This window comes from Cavia porcellus, unplaced genomic scaffold, assembly GCF_034190915.1.
Source record: "Cavia porcellus strain 051 isolate PalLab524CR breed Dunkin Hartley unplaced genomic scaffold, mCavPor4.1 scaffold_23, whole genome shotgun sequence".
Lineage (NCBI taxonomy): Eukaryota > Metazoa > Chordata > Mammalia > Rodentia > Caviidae > Cavia > Cavia porcellus.
This window is the reverse complement of record NW_026947506.1, coordinates 43,768,781-43,789,137: the sequence shown is the minus strand read 5'-3', so window position 1 is coordinate 43,789,137 and position 20,357 is coordinate 43,768,781. Positions and strand designations below refer to the sequence as shown.

The 20,357-nt window shown below is 36.9% G+C and overlaps 1 protein-coding gene and 1 long non-coding RNA gene across 3 annotated transcripts in view; one reads left to right on the top strand and one right to left on the bottom strand.

Annotated features, from left to right (window-relative positions):
• The window catches only part of LOC134472529 (uncharacterized), a 164,661-nt gene that overhangs the window by 1,360 nt on the left and 142,944 nt on the right, over positions 1 to 20,357 (bottom strand). The window contains exons 10-12 of the long non-coding RNA XR_010042394.1: positions 3,442 to 3,526; positions 2,447 to 2,668; positions 1,668 to 1,727 (exon numbers count right to left, since the gene is read on the bottom strand). This is a non-coding gene — a long non-coding RNA (uncharacterized LOC134472529). The remainder of the gene's footprint in view (positions 1 to 1,667; positions 1,728 to 2,446; positions 2,669 to 3,441; positions 3,527 to 20,357) is intronic.
• LOC134472523 (cyclin-Y-like protein 1) lies at positions 30 to 19,573 on the top strand. 2 transcript variants are annotated; one of them, XM_063234330.1, is made up of 8 exons: positions 30 to 547; positions 3,466 to 3,551; positions 6,122 to 6,157; positions 8,171 to 8,222; positions 10,004 to 10,123; positions 14,050 to 14,216; positions 15,990 to 16,152; positions 17,547 to 19,573. In XM_063234330.1, exons 1-8 carry the CDS (start codon positions 536 to 538, stop codon positions 17,655 to 17,657), a joined length of 747 nt encoding a protein of 248 aa, XP_063090400.1. In that variant the 5' UTR covers positions 30 to 535; the 3' UTR covers positions 17,658 to 19,573. The 2 variants fall into 2 exon arrangements, with proteins under 2 accessions (XP_063090400.1, XP_063090399.1); XM_063234329.1 differs by lacking the exon at positions 30 to 547 and having other exon boundaries at positions 2,662 to 3,551.

The following is a 20,357-nucleotide window of genomic DNA, read 5'->3' as shown; positions in this document are numbered from 1 at the left end:
GATGTACTTGATATCTCTAAGTTTTAATGTCTATAGAATATAATATCTGCATAGCACCTGCAGAGATGGAGGACAGGTGTACAATGGCTCTACATTCATTTCCTATGGTTTTTCATGGCCTCTGCTTCACATTTTATGCCAAGGTGCTCTGTGCCTCGGAGTGTCCTAATATTTTCCCATGTGAGTTAACAGTATTTAACTTACAGTTTTCACACATCAAAAATGATGTCCATTCTGGATCCAGGTCTCATGTGTAACATTTATTTTATCCTTTAGTTCAAATAATATATCAGGAGCAAGTTGAACTAGCTGCATGTTCAATCAATCCACCATTTTTAACTTAATTAAAACTTGCAGTTCAAGTGTAAGTATGTCTTAGTTACCTATTTATTGCTGGGACAAAATACTCAACACCCACAAGTTAAAGGAGGTAAGGTGTCTTTTAGCTCACATTTTGTAGAAGTTTTAGTCCACAGTCATCTGGCTCCAAAGCAAGAAGTCATGGCAGAGGAACCTGAGAGTGGATATACACTGCATGGAATGGCAGGTAAGAAGCAGCAAGACTTCTTCCTCCTTTCAGTTTTTATTTAATTCAGGCTATAAGCCTCTTGGTTGGTGCCACCCAAACCCAGGTGCATCTTCTCTCTCCATTAAGCCCATCATTCACACCCAGAACTATGCTAATTATCCACACAGAACTATGCTAAACCATTCAGTGAACTAATTCAGTATCACACACCCATGATTCACTGACCTCCTCAGAAGTCTCTAGACTGTAAGCACTAGAGGGTTTAAAGAAACGTCTAGTATAAGCAATAACCAAATGTATTTAAATTAAATACATATAATGGTATTAACTTGGACCCTTAAATTAAATACATATAAAGGTACTAACTTGGACCCTTAAAAGTATGTATCTCCAATATATTAAGGATTCCTTTAACTTGTAGATGTCAGATGATTTCTTCCAGTGAAGAGAAAGTAGCTAACACAGAGTTTGGTGCTGGTGGTGGGGTTATTGCTGTGCTGCTGCTACCTGACCATATGGTTCAGAAGCCTTTATAAGTGGCATGTAAGATCATTTGGAAAGGTCTAGAGATACCAGCTGTGTATTTTTTATTACAACTGAAAAAAGTGAAAAGAAAAAACAGTTTTAAACTGGCTAGTGGGAGAGTAATAGGAAATGTAAAGTGTGTGTGTGTGTGTGTGTGTGTGTGTGTGTGTGTGTGTTACATTTGCAGAAAATAAGTTTGCATTTTGCTCATATCCAAAGGCTTTGTCAAAGGCTGAAATTAAATTAATCTGGTTGAAGAAATTTCAAGGCAGTTCAATGTTAAGGTACTGGCATGGTTACTGTTGATGGCTTTCATCCAGATCTATGTTGAGAGCAAATGGCCCAAAAGAATATTTAAAATGTTTTGAGTTTGTCCAGAAAGAGACTATTTTGAGAGGATAATTCAGTGTCTGGATATCTAAGACTTTTAGGGTTACTTGGACCACTGTGTAAGTTTGTTTGCATGTCTTCTGTCTCTCTGGTTGCACACTGTTACGTGGTTCTGGCTGACTTTTGCACACAAAATACACACAGACACAAACATGTGCCATGACATCTCATCTGGATAGGCTTTTTAAAACTAAAAATAGATGAAAGTTCTTGAAATACTTACGAGGAAGGTTGGAGGAGCATCTCCAGGTAGCTCTAATGCTTGAGATTTGTCAAGGGAAACCTAAATAATTCAACATATTAATATATTTTAGTGTGGCAGCACAGGAAGAAAATTGGGACAATCTGAGCTGGACAAAGTGAACTAAAGAAGAAGAAAAACGATGCTTGAATAGACTTTGTAAATGTCACATTAATTTTTAAAATGCAATTTATTTTTATTATTGCAGTTCTTAAATGAGAATACCTCATTGTTTCCAGACTTCTGCATTTTTATTTTTTGACAAAAGAGGTATCACTTTGGTCCTCTATCACAGATGTTCAGCAGGCTGTGTAATTGCCAAAAAGATCAGATTTGGTAGTGTAATTATTTTTGTTTTCCTAACTTTGTTGTTAAGTGTGAATGCATGAATCTGTTTGAATCGTTATGGTAATGGACTACTCCTACTCACTTACAGCAAAGAATAATTGTTTTCCATTTCATAAGTGAAGTTGTTTTCAAGGTTAAGTGATTGACATTACTGCATATTAGATAAGTGTATGTCAAAAACAATGTCTGTGATAGTATATATTGTGTGTACTAGGGGGTATACATAAGCCAGAATGATAGACATTTAGTGTTTTACAATTTTTTTCTTTTAAATTTTATGATTAAGCATCACTTAGAAATGTTTATGAATTTTTTTGCTATTCTAGTTATCTTTAAAAATGGGAAAATGGGGCGTGGACAGTTTCATTCTTAAATTCTTGATCTGAATTCACCTGTGGACCAATTGTACTCACCCAGATGTGCTGTGTGTTGTTGATATCACCAGACAGATTGTCTAACCATCTCAGAATGTTCATATACTTATACAAAATGGGTCATGCCTTTAAGGTCTTTCCCATGCTGAGGAAAATATTAAATATGCTCAATCTCTTACACTGTCACTGGAACACTTTCAGAGAAATGTTTTATGATGCAGCTGTTGGCAGATGTATTCCAGAATGTAGGTGGGATCAAATCTGTAGGACATAAACACCGAAAAAAGCTTCTCAGGCAGCGAATAGCATGAATGAGGCAGAAATATGTCCTCATAAGTGTCAGATAGCTTTAGAGAATTAAATGTAATCTTGAGTGTCTGAGGCTTTCCACAAAGTTATGTAATGGAAATCCTCCCAGAAAATAATTGAATGTTCAGCTCTCAAAGTTGTTCTTGTCCTCTATTTTAGATGTGAGGGAATCTTCAAATAGTACTTGTGTATTCTTGGTAAGGGTACAGGTCCAGGTGACCTATCGCCCTGGCTTGTTAGTGACTGAGCATCCCTGGCACAGTCCTTTGACTGTGAAATATTTGTCTCATCACATTAACACACTTAGTGTTAGTTAATGAATTAAGTGTTAAGCTTTTGTTTGTTGTACTATACTGTTAATACTGTGCCAATATTATGCAAGGCATTACATTTTATTCTAGTTACTAACAGTAGAAATAGAAAATCTTAGCTGTTTTTCTTGCTAAAAGTCGAAAATCTTATTTTAAACTTTTTATACTATTTATAAAATGATGTATACTAAATGCTTGTCAGATTTGAAAATAGGTAGCATAATAAGGGCTATATTTTACAACCTACTCCTCCAACACCCCTGAAAAGAAACAGCCTCCCCCAGTAACATTTTGCAGACCCATATGCATGACACTGCCCTCAGACCTTTCATGCACTGTAAGAAATACCTTCATGGTTTGTCACTTGACATTTTAACCAAGGAAACAGCCCCAACATTTGTGAGTCTAACTTACTGTGACATTTTCTTCTACTGTCAGCTGACGAGGAACTACAGCTCCTGCTCCTCAATATGGATGGATGACAGCACACTCAGCAAGCCTAATCATAGAAACATAGTACAATGGTGAGTACAGGGATGCTGCAGAGGCCTGAGTGACAGGTCCCCTACTGCTAAAACATTCCAGCCATGTTGGGTAAATTCAGCCATATGATTATTCTCTTCCTTTCCCACTTTCAAATATTGGAGCAAAACATCTATATTGATTGTAAAGGCCTAACTGTGATTTTCCCATTTTTATTTTAATCCACTCATGGTAGAAGGGATTCTTTAGCAACTAAAGAATCCCATGAAAAGTGTGCCTCTTTATACTAAACATGTATGATGCAAGACACTGTTAAATGTAAAAAGAACAGGTGCTTTATATTTCGATATTTCTAGAAAAGATAGTTCTCTATGAGTTACAGTTTAACAATTTAGAAATGACTCTTGGAAAAAAGAATCGCTGTTTCCTCTGTTGACACCCCAGTTACCAGCATTTGAATGTTTGCCATAATACATATGCAGTGTCACCTCATGTGCTGTGTGAGCACCACTGCACTGGGGTGAGTGGCTCACCTGGATTATAAACTCTAATACAATAACAAATTAAAGATACAAAGTTTTGAAAGCATGTTTCAATAGAAAGGGAGAAAATAGCCACCCTGACAAGAGAAACATGGAAGATCCATAGGCCTTTGTTCCTGGATACCTTTATTGTGTACCAAGGACACCTTGCCCTGCCTAGACCTTACCATAGCCCTCTTGGTTCCCAGGGATTTATTTGTATTGGACCAGGTCCACTAGCCTATGTCACTGCTTTTGAGGGCTTTGTGTAACTTCTATTTGTCCTTGAGAGGGCCTTTTCTCCAAGGTGGACAGCTGGTTGACTAAGAGGTGCCTTATTCATCATTACATTTGAGTTAGTAACGAGATGTGTGTGTGTGTATTGTAGTGATACAGTGCTCCTAGAGTGGATAATATGCTAACCCTAGAGTGAACACATATGTGTATGTGTGTGTGCTAGTGCATAGGTGTGAACACACACAAGTTTTCCCCGAGAGTTAGTCACTCCTCCTTTCCAGTCTGCTTCCCTGAATTCTATAGGAAGTACAAAAGGAAGGCTACCTCGGTTTTGTGCACAAGACTTTCTTTGTACTCTGCTTGTCAGCTCTTTCTCTGGTTTTGGGTGCAAGCCCCTAAGCCATTTGCTGCCTTTTTGTTTTGTTGTTTTCTTTTGTTTTTCACTACCTTTTCCTTCACATTATTGCCAAGGGAAATTTTTCCAGGAGAGTTTTAACTCCTTCTATTTAGGATTAGCCATAAAACCTAAGGAGTTTCCTATTTTATTCTTTCCCTGCCTACAGTACCCTTTCCCATATCTATGGGGTGAAGGATGAAGTTTACATGTAGTAGTGTACATAATGCATGCCCAACGATTGTGACATTTAACTTTTAAGTCATTCACAAACATTGTTGCATAGTGGAATCACCTGGGGGAACTTCTCAAACACTCCTTGTACCGAATTGTTCCCTGTGCCACTTAATCATAATGTCCCAAGTTGGAATTAAGGATCACTGTAAAGCTCCTTGGGTGATTCCAGTGTGCAGGAAAGTTTGGGAACTACTGATCCAGAGAATACTATATAGGAAAAGAATTGCTTCTGACTATTTGGTGGGATTTTGGGCAAGCTTTGGTTCCCTTATCTGTAACAGTTGGTTGTTAGATGAAATTTCTAATAAGTTTTGGTGAACCTTTTCAATGTATGATGGTCAGTCTATGATTAAACGCAATTTGGAGATAAACTGTTTGAAATACTATAAAAATGTGCATCCCTGATGCATATGATGTCAGACTTTAAATTTTAAACACATTCTGGACTTCTTTTAAAATTCAGCTTTGTCTTCCCTTGATGATGTTAAGCTTCCTTTTAAACAATGAGAGCAAATCAAAGCATATAACTCACTCAAGGGAATCCCTTTGTACCCTAATAAACAGCACCTATGTATAATTTAGAGATACAGAAATGTATGATCTGAAGGGTTGTGTCTGCCTATTTATTCTTTATTTAAACTAATTTGGAAATATTTCCCATGAATATTGTACTGTACAGATGTAGGCTGCATTACTATCACTGACTTTTCAGCATAAAAGAACTATTATCAGTTTGGAGGCCACTTGTATTTACTACAAAACTTTTTCTTGTACTGGAGGAATGATTTTCATTTTGTTCTACAGCATTTTTTTAATTAACTTTCAGAGAAATAATGAAAATTATGGGCAGGTGAATAATGAATAAGTCAACTGAAATAAATGCACGGGCTTCAAAGTTTTTTAAACAAATATTATGTGGTTTAGTTTTAAGTATTTGGGAACATTTATAGAATTTGTCCAGGGAAAGAGGTTATACGGGTAGAAACACAAATGACAGAGAAAAACGTAATAATGTATAGTTAAAAGAAGATGTCCTGATGTCACATTGCATAACATTTGGCATCTGTCTACTATAAGCAAGTTAAATGAAACAGGGGCAAGTGCCCATATGATACTGCTCTGAAACTGCAAGACAAGTCTATGGGAAGTTTCTCCTTGAAAACATGTCTTCAATTTCACCAATAATCTTGGTTATAACATATATTTTTTTTCCTTCCCACAGTATGACGTTGGCAGTATATTACCACATAAAATACAGGTGAGCTCTTAAAAACTTGCCTTATACTTCAACTTAATTTACAGAATACCTATATATTATCAGGCCCTGGCTGCAAACATCAGAGGTTGTGCTGTGCTTTTAGTAATAGATGGAAGCAAGTCATTTCAGGTTTCTTGTTATTGTAATTAGGTCTGTTGAAAAATATTCTCTTAAAGATCACAAAGGATATTTGCTTCCATAGATTATATTGATGTGTTCTGTTTAGAAATTAAAACAGAGTTAAATGCATATGTGTTTGTGTGTGCCTGTGTGTGTGCAGGTGGGAGGTGTTAACAGCATTTCTTGATCGTGGATCTACTGACATTTTAAGCCAGGTACTGTTTGTTGTGGGGGCTGTCCTACTCAGTGTAGGATGTATTACAGGACTGCTGTCCTCTGCCTAGTAGATGCCAGTCGCTTTCTCCCTCATCTTGTGATAACAAACAATGTCTACTGTTGGACAAGATCACTCCCATTAAAAACCACATTGTTAACACACATAACAAAAATGACTATCTTTTATAACTCTTACATTTCTGTTCCCTTTCTACATTGGTTGAAAAATGTATCTCTATTTACACTGATGTACAAGTCCTCATTTGACTGAATAGAACACAATTAAATTCACCTTTTCTTGATTCATCGGCAGTTCCTTTGGAAGAAACAATAAGAAGAATAACCAATCACATAATTGTATATATTTTGATATAAATGTGTTTTTAAAATACAGATCATATGGATAATCTTTTACTTTACATCACACACTGCAAAGATTAGTTTCTTAAGTTAGGTATAATGGAATTTTACATTGTGTCTCTGAAACTGCTACAAAATAACACTTATTGGTGTGTCTTTCACAGTGAGCAATTCTTTTATGGGTACATGATTCATAATATACATCAGTGAGCTTTGAAATTACCAGTTCAGATTTTTTTTACAACATCCAGAACACTTTCGTTATTATCATCACCAGTCTTAGCAAAAAGTCTTCCAGATACTGAGAGTCTGTCATAGGCAGATTTGAAGGTATACATCTTGCATAAATCTCAACGTTTTAGATTCACTGCTTGAATTTGACATTGGCAACAACTATTTCTTCACTTTCCTCGAGGCCCACTATGTTCTCTATTGATATATCTAGTTTCATGTAAAAGTAGAGTTCTATGATAAAAAGACAGTTAAACTCACAACTAAATCCGAAGTGAATTTCTGAGAACATACTTCAGTATGCAGAAATGCTTTATGTGAGCTTTTCATTTCTTCATAATACCAAAAAGATGATCCAAGATTTACCAACATTATTCCTTGCTGTTTTATCATGGGCAATTATAAAAGGTTTTTAAACCAAACTGTAAGTGACAGGGAAAAATACCGTGACCTCTGATGTAACTTAGTGCCACAGGCTTGGTTCACATTAAGAAATTGCAAGTTTTGCTTTTGCCTTTATACGAGCATAACAAGTGACCAACAGTCAAAAAATAAGTAAATTCTTCATGATTGTAAGAGAAGTTTGAGGTCTTGAGCCTCCTGAAAATGCTACTGAGGGTTCTCCAGAGGTCCAGAGACCACAGCCAACTATTGCTTTATAGGAACACAGTATAATACTTTAACGAAAATACTGGTCTCCTATACAAAAGCTGCTACATTTTTTAACACAACAGAAACACAAATGCATGATGAAAATATAGAGGACTGAAGAAAAGAAAACTTTGGAGAATCTAAATCTCATTCACATTTACTACACTTCTAAGTTTGAATACCTAGCACTGCTGGTTTACTAGCATTGCCTATAATGAAGTGTCATTACTTATAGGAACTTAGCCTGCTTATCTTAGAAAAGTCTTCACAGTACTTGATGCACTAAACAAAGAGATGTCTTAAGGTCAAAATCAAGGAGAAGAATTTGTAAAACTGTTTGATATGTTGAAGGTTAGGCCTCTTTCTCCATAGTCCCCTACCCTTACCAGGTACTTAACTAAGATATAAATGACTTAGATGAACTTTTCTTTGCAGAGATGCAAATACATCCCTGGATATTTTTGATGAGAGACTGCATCCTCTCACAGTAAGTGTCAGTTTTACAAGATCATCATTTTTTACCTAATCGTATCTTTGATGCTTTTTCTTTTGATATTAAGTGCAGAAATAAATCACACATTTCTATTTGAATTTAAATCATATGCTTTCCAACCTCATGTTGTATGACACGTTCTATGAAAAGAACTGTTCTTTAGGGTTACGATACGGGCAAAAGTGGCTTAAAGCTCCTCTATTACTGAACTAAAGTGAATAAATGTACTACTCGAACATCAGAAAATGTACGTTTTCAAAAGCAGTTTTCAGTAAAATCTGATATACACATTAATGAATAGGTGATATCTCTGAGGAAAGAGTTAGTTAAAACTAAATTTAAAAAATAGTGGGATATAGTAACAGTTATTTTTCCTATTAACCTCTCTTGAGCACCTGTGTTGCTCTCCCATTCTAGTCTGATTTATTTCACTCTATTCTGTTTTGTTTGATACTATCAAGTTTGAGGGTATAGGCAACCACTTTGAAGACAATAAGATTTACTATGATGGCCATTATGCTTTCACTATTATCTACTTTTGAAGTCCTGTAAGGTCTCCAATGTAGGTTTTACTGGTCTTGTTCTGTACTGTTTTGCTCAATTTTATTGTACCTGATGATATACACAACTCTTTATAAGATACCAAGAGGCATAATGGTAACCATTGTTGATCACCTGGTATTCTGTTTTTGCATCATGTACTAAGTCCATCCTTCTGTTCTAACTAACTCTGTTTTGTTTTGTCACATTTGTTCTTTTTTATCGCTTCAAACAATAGTTGTAAGGTCTGTGGGACTAATAAAACTCAAAAAGTGTAATTGTTATTGTAAAAAAGAGAGGAAAAGAAAGTGATCTAAAGGATATACCTGCATATATATTTAAGTGTGTAGGATAGAAAAACTCATTACTGAGTTTTTGTTGGACCATTGAAGAGAACTGTCTGCAATCTCACTGTATGAATTTCCACTTTGTATGCTTTAATTTTGTAACTTGCACAACTGTTTCTAAGATGAAAATATGTAATCTATTAATCAATGATTTCTTACTGCATATATTTGTCCAGATATTATGTATTATTTTTACCCTTTACTGCTTTGATTTGTTTTGTTTCCTCTTTTAATAAAATAATAATAATATTTTCCAATAGAATCTGATATACACATTACTGCATAGGTGATATCTCTGAAGAAAGAGTTAGGTTTGAATGATGTAAAATTAAAAGTCAGTTCCTCAGGCATATTATCACTTTGCACTGCTCAACCGTCATCTGGCTGCTGACTTCCAGAAGAGGTTGTGGCTGCAGGACAATAATTATATATTTTAGACTTCAGGCCATGTACAAAGAAATACAACATACAATTTAGAAGACTTTAAGGCTATAAATCAATCTGAGAATGCTGTTAATCACAGTAGAAAGAAATAGTGATTTTTCTGACCTTGCACACTTCTCTTCTTACTAATGGAGTACATTTTGAGAGATGTATTGATAAGTGATTCCAATCTTGTGCAAACCTCAGAGTGTGCTTACACAACAAAGATGACTCTGGTGCACCATGTGGTCATTATGGGGCTGCTGTTGAATATGTGATCCTCACTGACCAAAGCATCACTGGGCAAAGTCAAAGATCCCAGTGTCTCTAGTAGAAGATGAAATGACATACAACCCAGTGAAACTTATTTTCAGGAACATGTGAACATAAGGTGAAGGTTGCTGTCTTAAGAATATTTAAAGCTTTCTTCAGATCATACTTGCATTGCATCATTTCTCCTTTCAGGAAGAGACGCTTCCAGAGGACTACTTTCAGCATGATCCTGAACATGAATGTATATACAGATTTGTTGCTATTATTTTTAATGCCCTATGCATACCAACTGAATGCACAATAATGACTTTGGTAAGATGTTTCTTCTTTATCAAACATGCATAGAATGGTTTTGTACACATAAAAGGTCACTTTTTTCAAGTTAGATTCCTTAAATTATCATGAGAACTTTACTAAGACCAGCCTTTGATACATTTCTTTCATTGCTGAGACAAAATAAAGGGCACCCATTGTAAAAAGGAGAAAAGTTCATTTAGCTCACAATTTGTAGTGATTTAGTCCATAATGTACTGGCTCCAAAGTTCAGTGGAACATAGCATAAGAGCAATAGCCCATATCAGTGGAAGAAAGCAAAAGTAATAAGAGAAACAGGGAGAGACAAGCTTCTTTCTGTTCCTTACATTTTATGCAGTCTACTGGAATTAGGGCAGTGTCAATCCAACCAATAATCTGACCCAGCAATCACACACCCTTAATCCCAGCATTGCATAATCTAGATTCACCCTTCTCTAAATAGGTCCTCTGAGTGCACATGGCTTTGGGTAGACATCTAGACACAAACCATAAAAAAGCCTATCAAAAGAAAGTAAATGTATTTGGGTTCCCTAGGCATTATCATTTAAAATGGTGTCTTTAATTTTCTCATCACAAAACAAATGCAATTAAAGGAAGCTGAAGAGTTTTCCCCACACACATCAGTATACACAGAGCTGACACTGTGAACACTTGCACATGCTACGGGGTGGGAAGGAGAGCATTAACAGGACCATAGGAGACACAGACACTGATTTTAGGCTGATCAAAACAGGACCCAGGCTGTGTTTCAGGCAATTCACTGCCTTCAGTTCTCTAGTCTTTGGGGTATGGGTATCAACCCATCCCTGTTGATAGCTTCTGTCTATTCATGAAGTTGCCCAGGATGACAGTACCAGTAGTTCTTTAAAAAGCATTGTTATCATGATACACTGTAGAAGTGCCCTCATATTTGTGTTATCCACACAGAAGTTGGAAGGTGGAATTTGTCATCTACAATACTGGTGAAATGTTTGAGATTGTTCCAGTCCTTCCCCCACCAAATGCATAGTGGAAAGTCATATACATGGCCTGAAGACAAAAAACACTTAAGACAGCAGCTGCGCTGATGGCATTTAGTCATGCCCTCTGTTGAAACAGAAACCCATCAGGGACATTTCCATTTGTAGAGATAGATAGCACAGCAAGCAGAGCTGGGTTGGAGGTGGAAGTGTCCATGTAAACAAGGTAAGCTTGATGCTCCTTGAAATAACTGTGGCATATCTTCATATACTTTGGATGTAGGGGTACAGGCACAGAAATGTGACTAAGAAGTAAAGAACGGTGGCTGCTCAAATATACAGAATGAATTCATTGAAAAGTGGGCAGGAGTCCTTAGCAGTTAAAGGCAAAGTTTCAAAAGAAGTAGGCAGAGCAATGGGAGAAAGGAGAAAAGAGAAATGAAGGCGAGAGATGATGTGGTCAGAGTGATGAATGAGGTCAAGAAGTTGCACTGACACTCACTGATACTCACTGATATTTATGCGGGGGAAGAACAAAGAGATAGAGCAAAATTCTTGCTGTTTGTGAGCTCATGATCTAGTGAAAAAGTCATGGGATATTTTTCATGTATATGAATATCTCACATTGCAGTAAATGTCAAGAAGACAGAGCATTGTAGGAGGTTGAAGAGTGATTTCAGAGCTTTCAGTTTCAGGCAGAGTGACCAGGAAGATCTTGTTTCAGAGTAGTGACACTTGAAGTACAACCTGACTGGAGCAGGGAAGGCAAGGTGCTCATGCATTACATTCAAGAGGGTAAGATGTAGGCCCCCAGTTCAGGAACATGTTTCATGTGCTCAAGCAAGAACAGGGTGACTAGCATGCTGTGGGTAAGGATCACTCTCTCAGGGTCACACATCATTTGCAAAGCATGGGAGGTTGATTGGTAACATTTGGTAGATATTGATCTACCAGTGAATTGTTCCTTACATGTCAGGGCTTTCCAGACTGTCTTGGGGAACATAAACTGCAGGTGGGGTTTGGATTAGAGGCAGAGGACAAGGGTTAGGAAGCAACATGGTGATGCAGATGACCAAAGACAAATGGAAGCTCAGGACAGAAAGCTTTCATGTTACCAATGGAAGTAGAGATAATAGAAAGTATGCATAGATTGGTGTGGAATATGTCACACTATAAATTTTGTTCATAGTACTAGGCAAGGAGCAGTGCTGCTTACATATTAGGAAGGGTTGGAGAGTGGAGTGTTAGGATGCATAACTGGTGTGTAAGTTTGCATCCCACAATCGGATTGGCAAGACTGTTCCAGAAGAGTGCAGTGATACAGGAAAAATGGTTAAACAAAGAAGGGGAAATGAGGGATATGCATAGGCATAATACAGTGATCCAGGTCAAAGGTAGCAGTACTGGAGTTTCAGCAAGGGAGATGAGAGCAATGTAAACCACCTGGGGGAGTGACATTTGACGTAAAAAGTCTTCAGAAAGAGGTAATCAGTGTCCAGCAGAAGTGGGGTGGGGCACTAATGCTGATGGAAGAGTTTGCCTTGTTTGAAAGTAAAGAACAGTGGTCCACTCACATAACAGGCAAGTGGTACAAATGAATACTAACCCAAAACAAAGCCATGGAAAAGATGAACAGGGGTTGTTTCATTATCAGGATGACCAGCATTGTTTCATTATCTCACATCACTTATATACAGAAGATTTGCATCCTGGAACACAGTAACATAGTTAGAATAGCTAAGGGAGCAGGTATTGGAGAATGAATACAGTCAAGGTTTAAGAATATTGCCTAATATGGACTGCGAGCCTGACAGCTTACAGATTGTAACTATGCTCTTAAAAGTGAGCCTTTTTCTTTATAGTTGCGATAGAAAGAGTTAAAATAGCATATCCAGTCCATGAGCTCTGCTTCTAAAATTTCACCATTTGGGGAAATTTTATGGCCTTGTTTTCCCTTGTCCTTAATGCTTAAATGTATAGTGTATCTACCTTTACTTGGAATTTACCTTGAATTTTTTTAGTGTAATACCCTAGAAATGATTTCAAGTATACAAGGATGTGAATAGGTACATGTGCAAATCTTAAGCTTTCTATCTAGGAGACTTGAGCATCAGGAAACTTTTGTATTGATCAGATTTAATTAACAGCATACAGCTTCCTCTGTCATCATTACTCGGCAATTTGCTCACCTAGTTCTTTGTAGAACAGATATTTGATATATGTAAACAGTGCCTGAGGTCATGTCATGAACTGCCTGGAACTTTAGGGATCCCAGGGTTACAGGCTGGCAGCTGTTCTTCTCATTATAAAGCCAAAGCATTGAATAAGTAGCTAATTATGTAGGAAAGAAAATCGATATTCATGAATAGTGGGAATATGAAAAAGGGCTCTAAGAAGGACCATCTTGTTTTACTTGTGGTTTCATTATAAAGGTACTGCGTTTCAGAAAAACTTCATAGCTGTAAATCTTGCACCTCTCATGCTGTTCTGCTCACCAGCCATGGGAAGGTGCTTTTCTCCACAGTTATTGCCACAAAAGGCTTAATACTATGAAAAGATGAAATGTGCTCACTTTGAGTTAGGTATCACAGCTGACTATAACATGTCTAAAACCATTTTATATCTACCACCTGTATGTTATATTACATGTTGGTGGCACTTGGTATTTACTGAACAAACTTACACCTGCGCCCTTCACGAATGTGGAGGTGATAGCAATACTACCAGCTGGATGACTTCTGTTGCAATGTCCAGGCATTCCACTCACCAAAACTGTGTAGGAAAATTACATGGGCAGCAGGCATGTCTGATTTACAGTTGTGACCTCACATCTTTCTTTAGCTGAGCACAATCTCTCAGTCGCACTTCCCTTTCTCATCACAGAATAAACATCGTGTACAACAGTTCTTAGCAAAGCACTTAAACAGAGCTAAAATGAAAAAGCGGTGCTCTACTCTTTTGCAGGTTTACTTAGAAAGGTTGATGTCATATGCTAAGATTGACCTCTGTCCTACCAACTGGAAAAGGATTGTCTTGGGAGCCATTGTTCTTGCCTTCAAGGTTTGGCATGATAAGGCTGTGTGGAACATATACTTCTGCCAGATCCTCAAGAACCTTGCACTCCAAGACATGTGAGTTTAAGAGGTTTTCGTGACTTTTCTATCCATGTTCCAGCTCACTTGGTCCCTTAAGGCATGCATTTTAAGAAATATTTTAAATATTACATTTTATAGAAAATAAAAATGAGCTTAAAACTATGATACCCTGTCAATCTACAGTATAGAAATTCATATTTTCCATCATTAATTTGTTTTAATGGATTGTTATTGTAATGGTATGATTCATAAGCTGTAATTTTTTTCTGGAGGTTGCAGACAAGTATTTTATAACCTTACCAGCAATATAACATATTACTGTGTTTATCTTCATGGCTTTTTAACAGCTTTCAGCGCCATTCCCTTCTTTAAGGGCGACCATGTCTGACTTTTGAAATAAATGCTTGATCACTGTTATATCCCTGGGGCTATAGGTTTAGTCTGAGTCACAAGTTGTACCTTTGCTTTAGCTGGTCTTTACAACAGAATTTATTCCAGACTCCTGTGCCTGCCTACCCCTCATTAGGAGTGTTGTATGTGTGTAGAAATCAGTCTGATGGGCTCTGATTTTATGTGTATAGAAGGTGCAAAGGCAGCTCCCTAGTCACATAGCACAGGGCTGTACCCAGTCATTTCTCTTTCCACTGCACTGAACTCACACGTGTGCATACATGTGCATGTGTTTGTGCATGTGTGTGTATGCCCACACATGTACATTCTCTTCTGGTGAGGGGCAGCAGATACTGATCAATTTGGATTTCCCCACCACAGAAACATGAGTGTGAGGGCTCTGACAATGTTCTTGTCCTACAAGGGATGTAGTCCACTTAAGACTCCTGTGTTTGACCTTTCCATCTTCCAAAGTTTAAAATGGGTATCTTGTTATGGTCACAATTTGTAAACCCACTAATAATATGCCCTTCATCACAGTCTCTTATGCTGAGACAGGGGAAAGGATTGCCTTTCTCATATAGTGGAGTTTTTTTTTTTTCCTTCCTTGCAAATTTAGGATGAATGCTTGCTTGAAGTGCTTGCCCCTCAGAGAGCAGAATGGTGCATCTTTCCCTGGTGCCCCTCTACTTCCCCCTCAATATGTCTGCAAGCCTTTGAGAGCTAACATTAGCATACATTTATTTTTTCTCTGCTCAATGTAGTGATGAATGTGCGTGAAGCATGAGTCACACAGATGCACTGCTGGACGTTGAAGAAAGAATCATGAGCCAGCAATAGGCAGTAATGAATAGGCTATAACTATTGTCCACCCAAATGCAAAAGTGCTGGGATACAGAAACAATTCAAAACAGCCTGTTGGCACATGAGTATTTTTTCTTATCAGTTAAGTAGCCTCCCTACATCTCAGAATTTACAGCAGTCAGTATTAAGAACTGTACGAGTAATAAAACCCAAAATGTGTAATTGTAATTGTAAAAAAGTGAGAGATAGAAAGTGCTCTAAAGGATACAACTGAAGGTGTGTTTAGGACTGTAAAATAAAGTTTTTGTTGGATCACTGAACACAACTGTTTGCAGTCTCACTGTTTGAATGTCCACTTTGTATGCTTTAATTTTGAAAGTTGAACAACTATTTCTAATATGACATTATGTAATCTATTAACTAGTGATTTCTTACTGTTTATTTTTTTGAAATTCTGTATTACTTGTACCCTTTTACTGTTTTGTTTTTCTTTAAAGTAAAGAAACTTTTAATAGAATTTACAGCAGTCCTTAGAAGCTCAAAATGACGTTTTCGAAGATACTCTACTTGATCAAAATTATCTGATGTTCATTTTTCTGTGTTCTTCCTCCACAGAAATCAACTGGAAAGGCATTACTTGTGTCTGCTTGAGTTTAATGTTAATGTGTCTGCCAGCATTTATGCCAAATACTACTTTGATCTTCGCTCTTTAGCAGATCACAGCAACATGTATTTTGTGCCTGCACCTCTCACCAAAGAAAGAGCACAGAAACTAGAAGTAAGGCTGTGCCTTCACTAAGTAGGATGTTCTGTGAGCCACTAATGCCAGCATCTGTGGCTATATCATATAAAGTAGTTAAGGAAAATGGCAAGTTTTGAAATTAACACTTTCAAGAGTTTACTAAACCTTTAGTGTGTGTCATATATTTTAGTTCTTAATGGTTCAGATAGAGATCCACATTATTATTTAAAAGCAGTTCTATTTTCATTGATCATAATTCAGAATATTTTAATCAGCATTATTCTGATCAAAATGGTTTTCCTTTTGAACCGCTACCTTTCTCCATAGCCACACATGATTAACTACCTGGGCTTGTTTTCTTTATCATGTATACAAATACTGTTCACTTAATTACTTGTGCTTATTTTTTACTCAATTTTAAAATTCATATCACAATTCAGCTGTCCTACTTCAAGACCAAGGATTCAGTAGACAGATTCTTACTGGCTAACATGACAGCCCTATATGTAAGATATGTGTTGTGCATGTGGAAATTGGAAGTACATGAGTTTTAAAGGGAAATGGCAGCTTACATAGGCAAAATAATGCACATGGTTTGTGACTTTTGGTGATCCTCCACCAAAACAATTGATACCTGAAAAGGATGCATACATTCAAATGGTACTTTCTATAGTGCGTCCATGGCATAGTAACTCTCCAACTTACAAATATTTAGGTTTCAGGTTTTCGCAGATTATGAAGATTCTTTCACTGGTGATTGCTTTTCAGTGCTTTACATTGTATATTTGTGTCCACTGACTATAAGATTCATTTTGTTGGACTCACAAATTAATCTGACTCAGGAATGTTCTCCCAGAACAGAGGACTTATCCTCTTAAACTGAGGACTTATCCATTTTGGAATATGTATTTTGCTCCTACAACTCATGTGAATTTGAAGAAGCATGCGTTGGTGCTACAGAACTCTCCTGCTCTACATTAAATCCATACCACCTTCCAAGGAAATACCTTAGAGTTTGGAAACTAATAATGGTCAGATAGCATTGGAATAGCTGGTTCAGTATTTACTGATTGTTTTTGCACATATGTAGCCTTATCATTTTTAATATAGTTACACGATAAAAAATGCTGTTGGTAGCTTATCGTATCACCAAATTTTGTCGGCTTTGGAAACTCCATTTGTAAAGACTGTAACTGAACAAACTTCCCCTTACTTGGTAATTGAATCATCATTAAAGAATGTTAGTGAATTGGCAGGAAGTAGCAACCTCTTAACCTGGCAGTGCAGGTCTCAAACACCCAAAGCATCAGTGACCATGAAGTAGCTAAAGTAAGTTTGTATGACTAAACTTCTGTGATTAGATTACTTTTCTTTAAGGTTTCTGTCTTTTAAAAATTTTTACCTGTATTCCTTTTGATAAACTTTCCTAGGCGATGTCAAGATACTGTGAGGATGGAGGCTTGCACAGAGGTGAAATCAGAAAAGCTTCCAGTGATGACAGCTTCACTGGAATTCAACTGTCTAAAGCCATCCTGTCTTAAAAGAGAGAGATGAGGGCTATGACATCGTAGACCCTCGTTTACACAAGATGGACCACCTGTCTTTGAAAAAAAAAAATCCAAAGTGAACATATTTGCCAAAAGGAAAGACCTTGAATTTCAGAAACTGTTGGACAGTTATAGTTGTATTGCATGGGAAGAGACCTTGTGAAAGCAACAACACACTTCCTTTCTTCATTGATGTGAGCAGAGTTACTAGTACCACAAAGCAGAAGCTCCTGGCTGACACAACCATTCGCTTACTTCACAGGCCAATGCCTGTGAACTCTGCAAGGTTTTTAGATTAAGAGTATAAAGTTAAGCTAGTTTAAAATTTTAATAAATTTTTAAGGTAGATTTTTTAAATAGTATCTGTTTAGTTTTCATGTCCCCTGCCACAATATAGCTGTGTAGACTTTTAGGATTAGCATAGTATTACTGTTAAAAAATGGGGAACCTTTTGTATTACATGGTGCTGAGAGAAAAATCCACATTCCTATCCATGTCTCAGGCAGTATGTCTATTACTGAGCCATTCACCCAGCCCCAAAATGGGAGTATTCACACTTATGAAATCATTTAGGACTACACTGCCACGTCATCAGTATTGAAGGTTCTTCCTTCCTGTGGTATCACTGAGTTCCTAGGCAGTCATGTCAGCAATTTTACACAAAAATTCAGCCGGAGAGCACTTGCCACTCAGGTTCTTTACAAGCACTACTTAGCAGCCTCATGCCATTCCATGTCTGTGGTCATAAAGAAAAATCATCTGCTATTGGCTATCTACTTTTATCGGGTTCATACAGAATCTTATGAGGTAAAAGTGGTGCTGATAATTTTTTGATGATTTCCCTTTGTTAAATAAACATGTCAGAAGATATTTCTATAATGCAAACCAATATGATGGTTCAATAATCACTACAGATAGTAAAGTACAAGGCATCCCAAAAGTTTCAGAGTAGTTTTAAGCCTTTGGCTACTATGTTTGTGTCTTTAAGGGCACTGGAGCAGGTAGAAAAGCTGCAAACTTACAAATCATTATTCCAACATTTCAGTTTGGTGAGTTTAGAATATTATTCATTTATTCTAAACTTTTTCTAGTCTCTTAAAAAAAGGATAGAGAGAAGAGCTAGAACAAAAGTTAAAAGCTTAATTTTCACATTTCTCAAGTTAATACTTCCAAATAATATATGATAATGTTTTAACTTCTGTATTTATACACGGTACCAAAGCTTAAAATGACACTAAGATTTTTGGGATGTTTTATATTGCAAAGAGTTTCCCTCTTCTTTCCGAGGAGTTCTTTTAGAGCAGTGCACTATCCCTATTTTGAGTACCTAAATTTCTTGGTTCTTGATTTGGTGAAGGAGAGTATTAAGAGCAATATTAATTGGCATGTTTCATAAAGGAATTGGACCCCAACAGCAGCACTTGGTATGAAAGCTTATTTTGAAACCTATCCTACATGTTACCTTAGCAGTAGGTACCCCATTGCGAGCCCGATTATTTAAGACAGAAGTTACACAAACCTTAGGAACATAATATAGGTTTTAAAGGACAGAAATTAAGTAATTTTAGACAACTTACAACAATGTTACCTCAGTATTAAAAATTAGTGTTTTGGGGCTGGGGATTTAGCTCAGCGGCATAAGAACCTGCCTTGCAAGCAGGCGGTCGTGAGTTTGATACCCAGTATGAATTAAAAGAAAAAAGTTAGTGTTTTGCCTCATGAAATACATTTCTTTCCTTCTCAAATACAACAACCTATGCTGTCCAAAGAAAATTATTTACAGAATTTCAAACTTAAAGATTTGAATGTTACTTGCAGATGTTTTGTGAGAGAATCCTAAAATTTATATTTATTTTTCATTTCCATGACTATGTTTTTAAAAAGTAATAAACTCCTTTGATTACAACACAGCTGTTAATTTCGTTGTTACTTCCCTGTTCACATAACAGTATAGTTCTCCAGAATTTAAAGGTTGTGTGTCATTCTTACTGGGTTTGAAAGCATTCTCGAAGAAACTTTAAAACTGAGGTGATCCAGGCCACTGGATACTTAATGTATTTCACTCATTCACCTGCATAATGCAGATAGACAGTGTATCTCAGAGATGAAAGCACATAAGAAGATACTTGAGAAACTACTGATTAAAATGTATTAGTTGAGGGCCGGGTGTTTAGCTCAGCAGTGTAAGTGCTTGCTTCGCAAATGCAAAGTCTTGAGTTTGATCCTTGGTACCAAAAAAATTTTTAATTTAATTTAAAAAAAACACAAAGTATATTAGTTGGAATGAAATGGAACAATAGGTTTTGTCTATGAAAAGAAAGATTTTAAAAATGCTGCAGTGGTGGTGCACTCCTGTAATCCCAGAACTCAGGAGGCTGAATTAGATGGATTGGTGCAAGTTTCAGACCACCTGGGCTACAAAATGAACTCAAGACCAGCCTGAACTACACAGCAAGACCTTGTCTCAAAAACACACACACTAAAAAAGATCAAGTAGAAGATTTAATTAATTAATTCTTCCCAGTTTGCAATTCAGTTTTTAAAAGCACAAAGACAGAGAACCACACCACACCACCATGGAGCACAGCTTCTGCACCATGCTTAACACCCAACATTCCCCAAGGGACATCTGGGATGCTAGGAACAACTGGGAAGCCCCAGGTTGACCTAGGCCCCTGCTGGGCCCACCCTTCT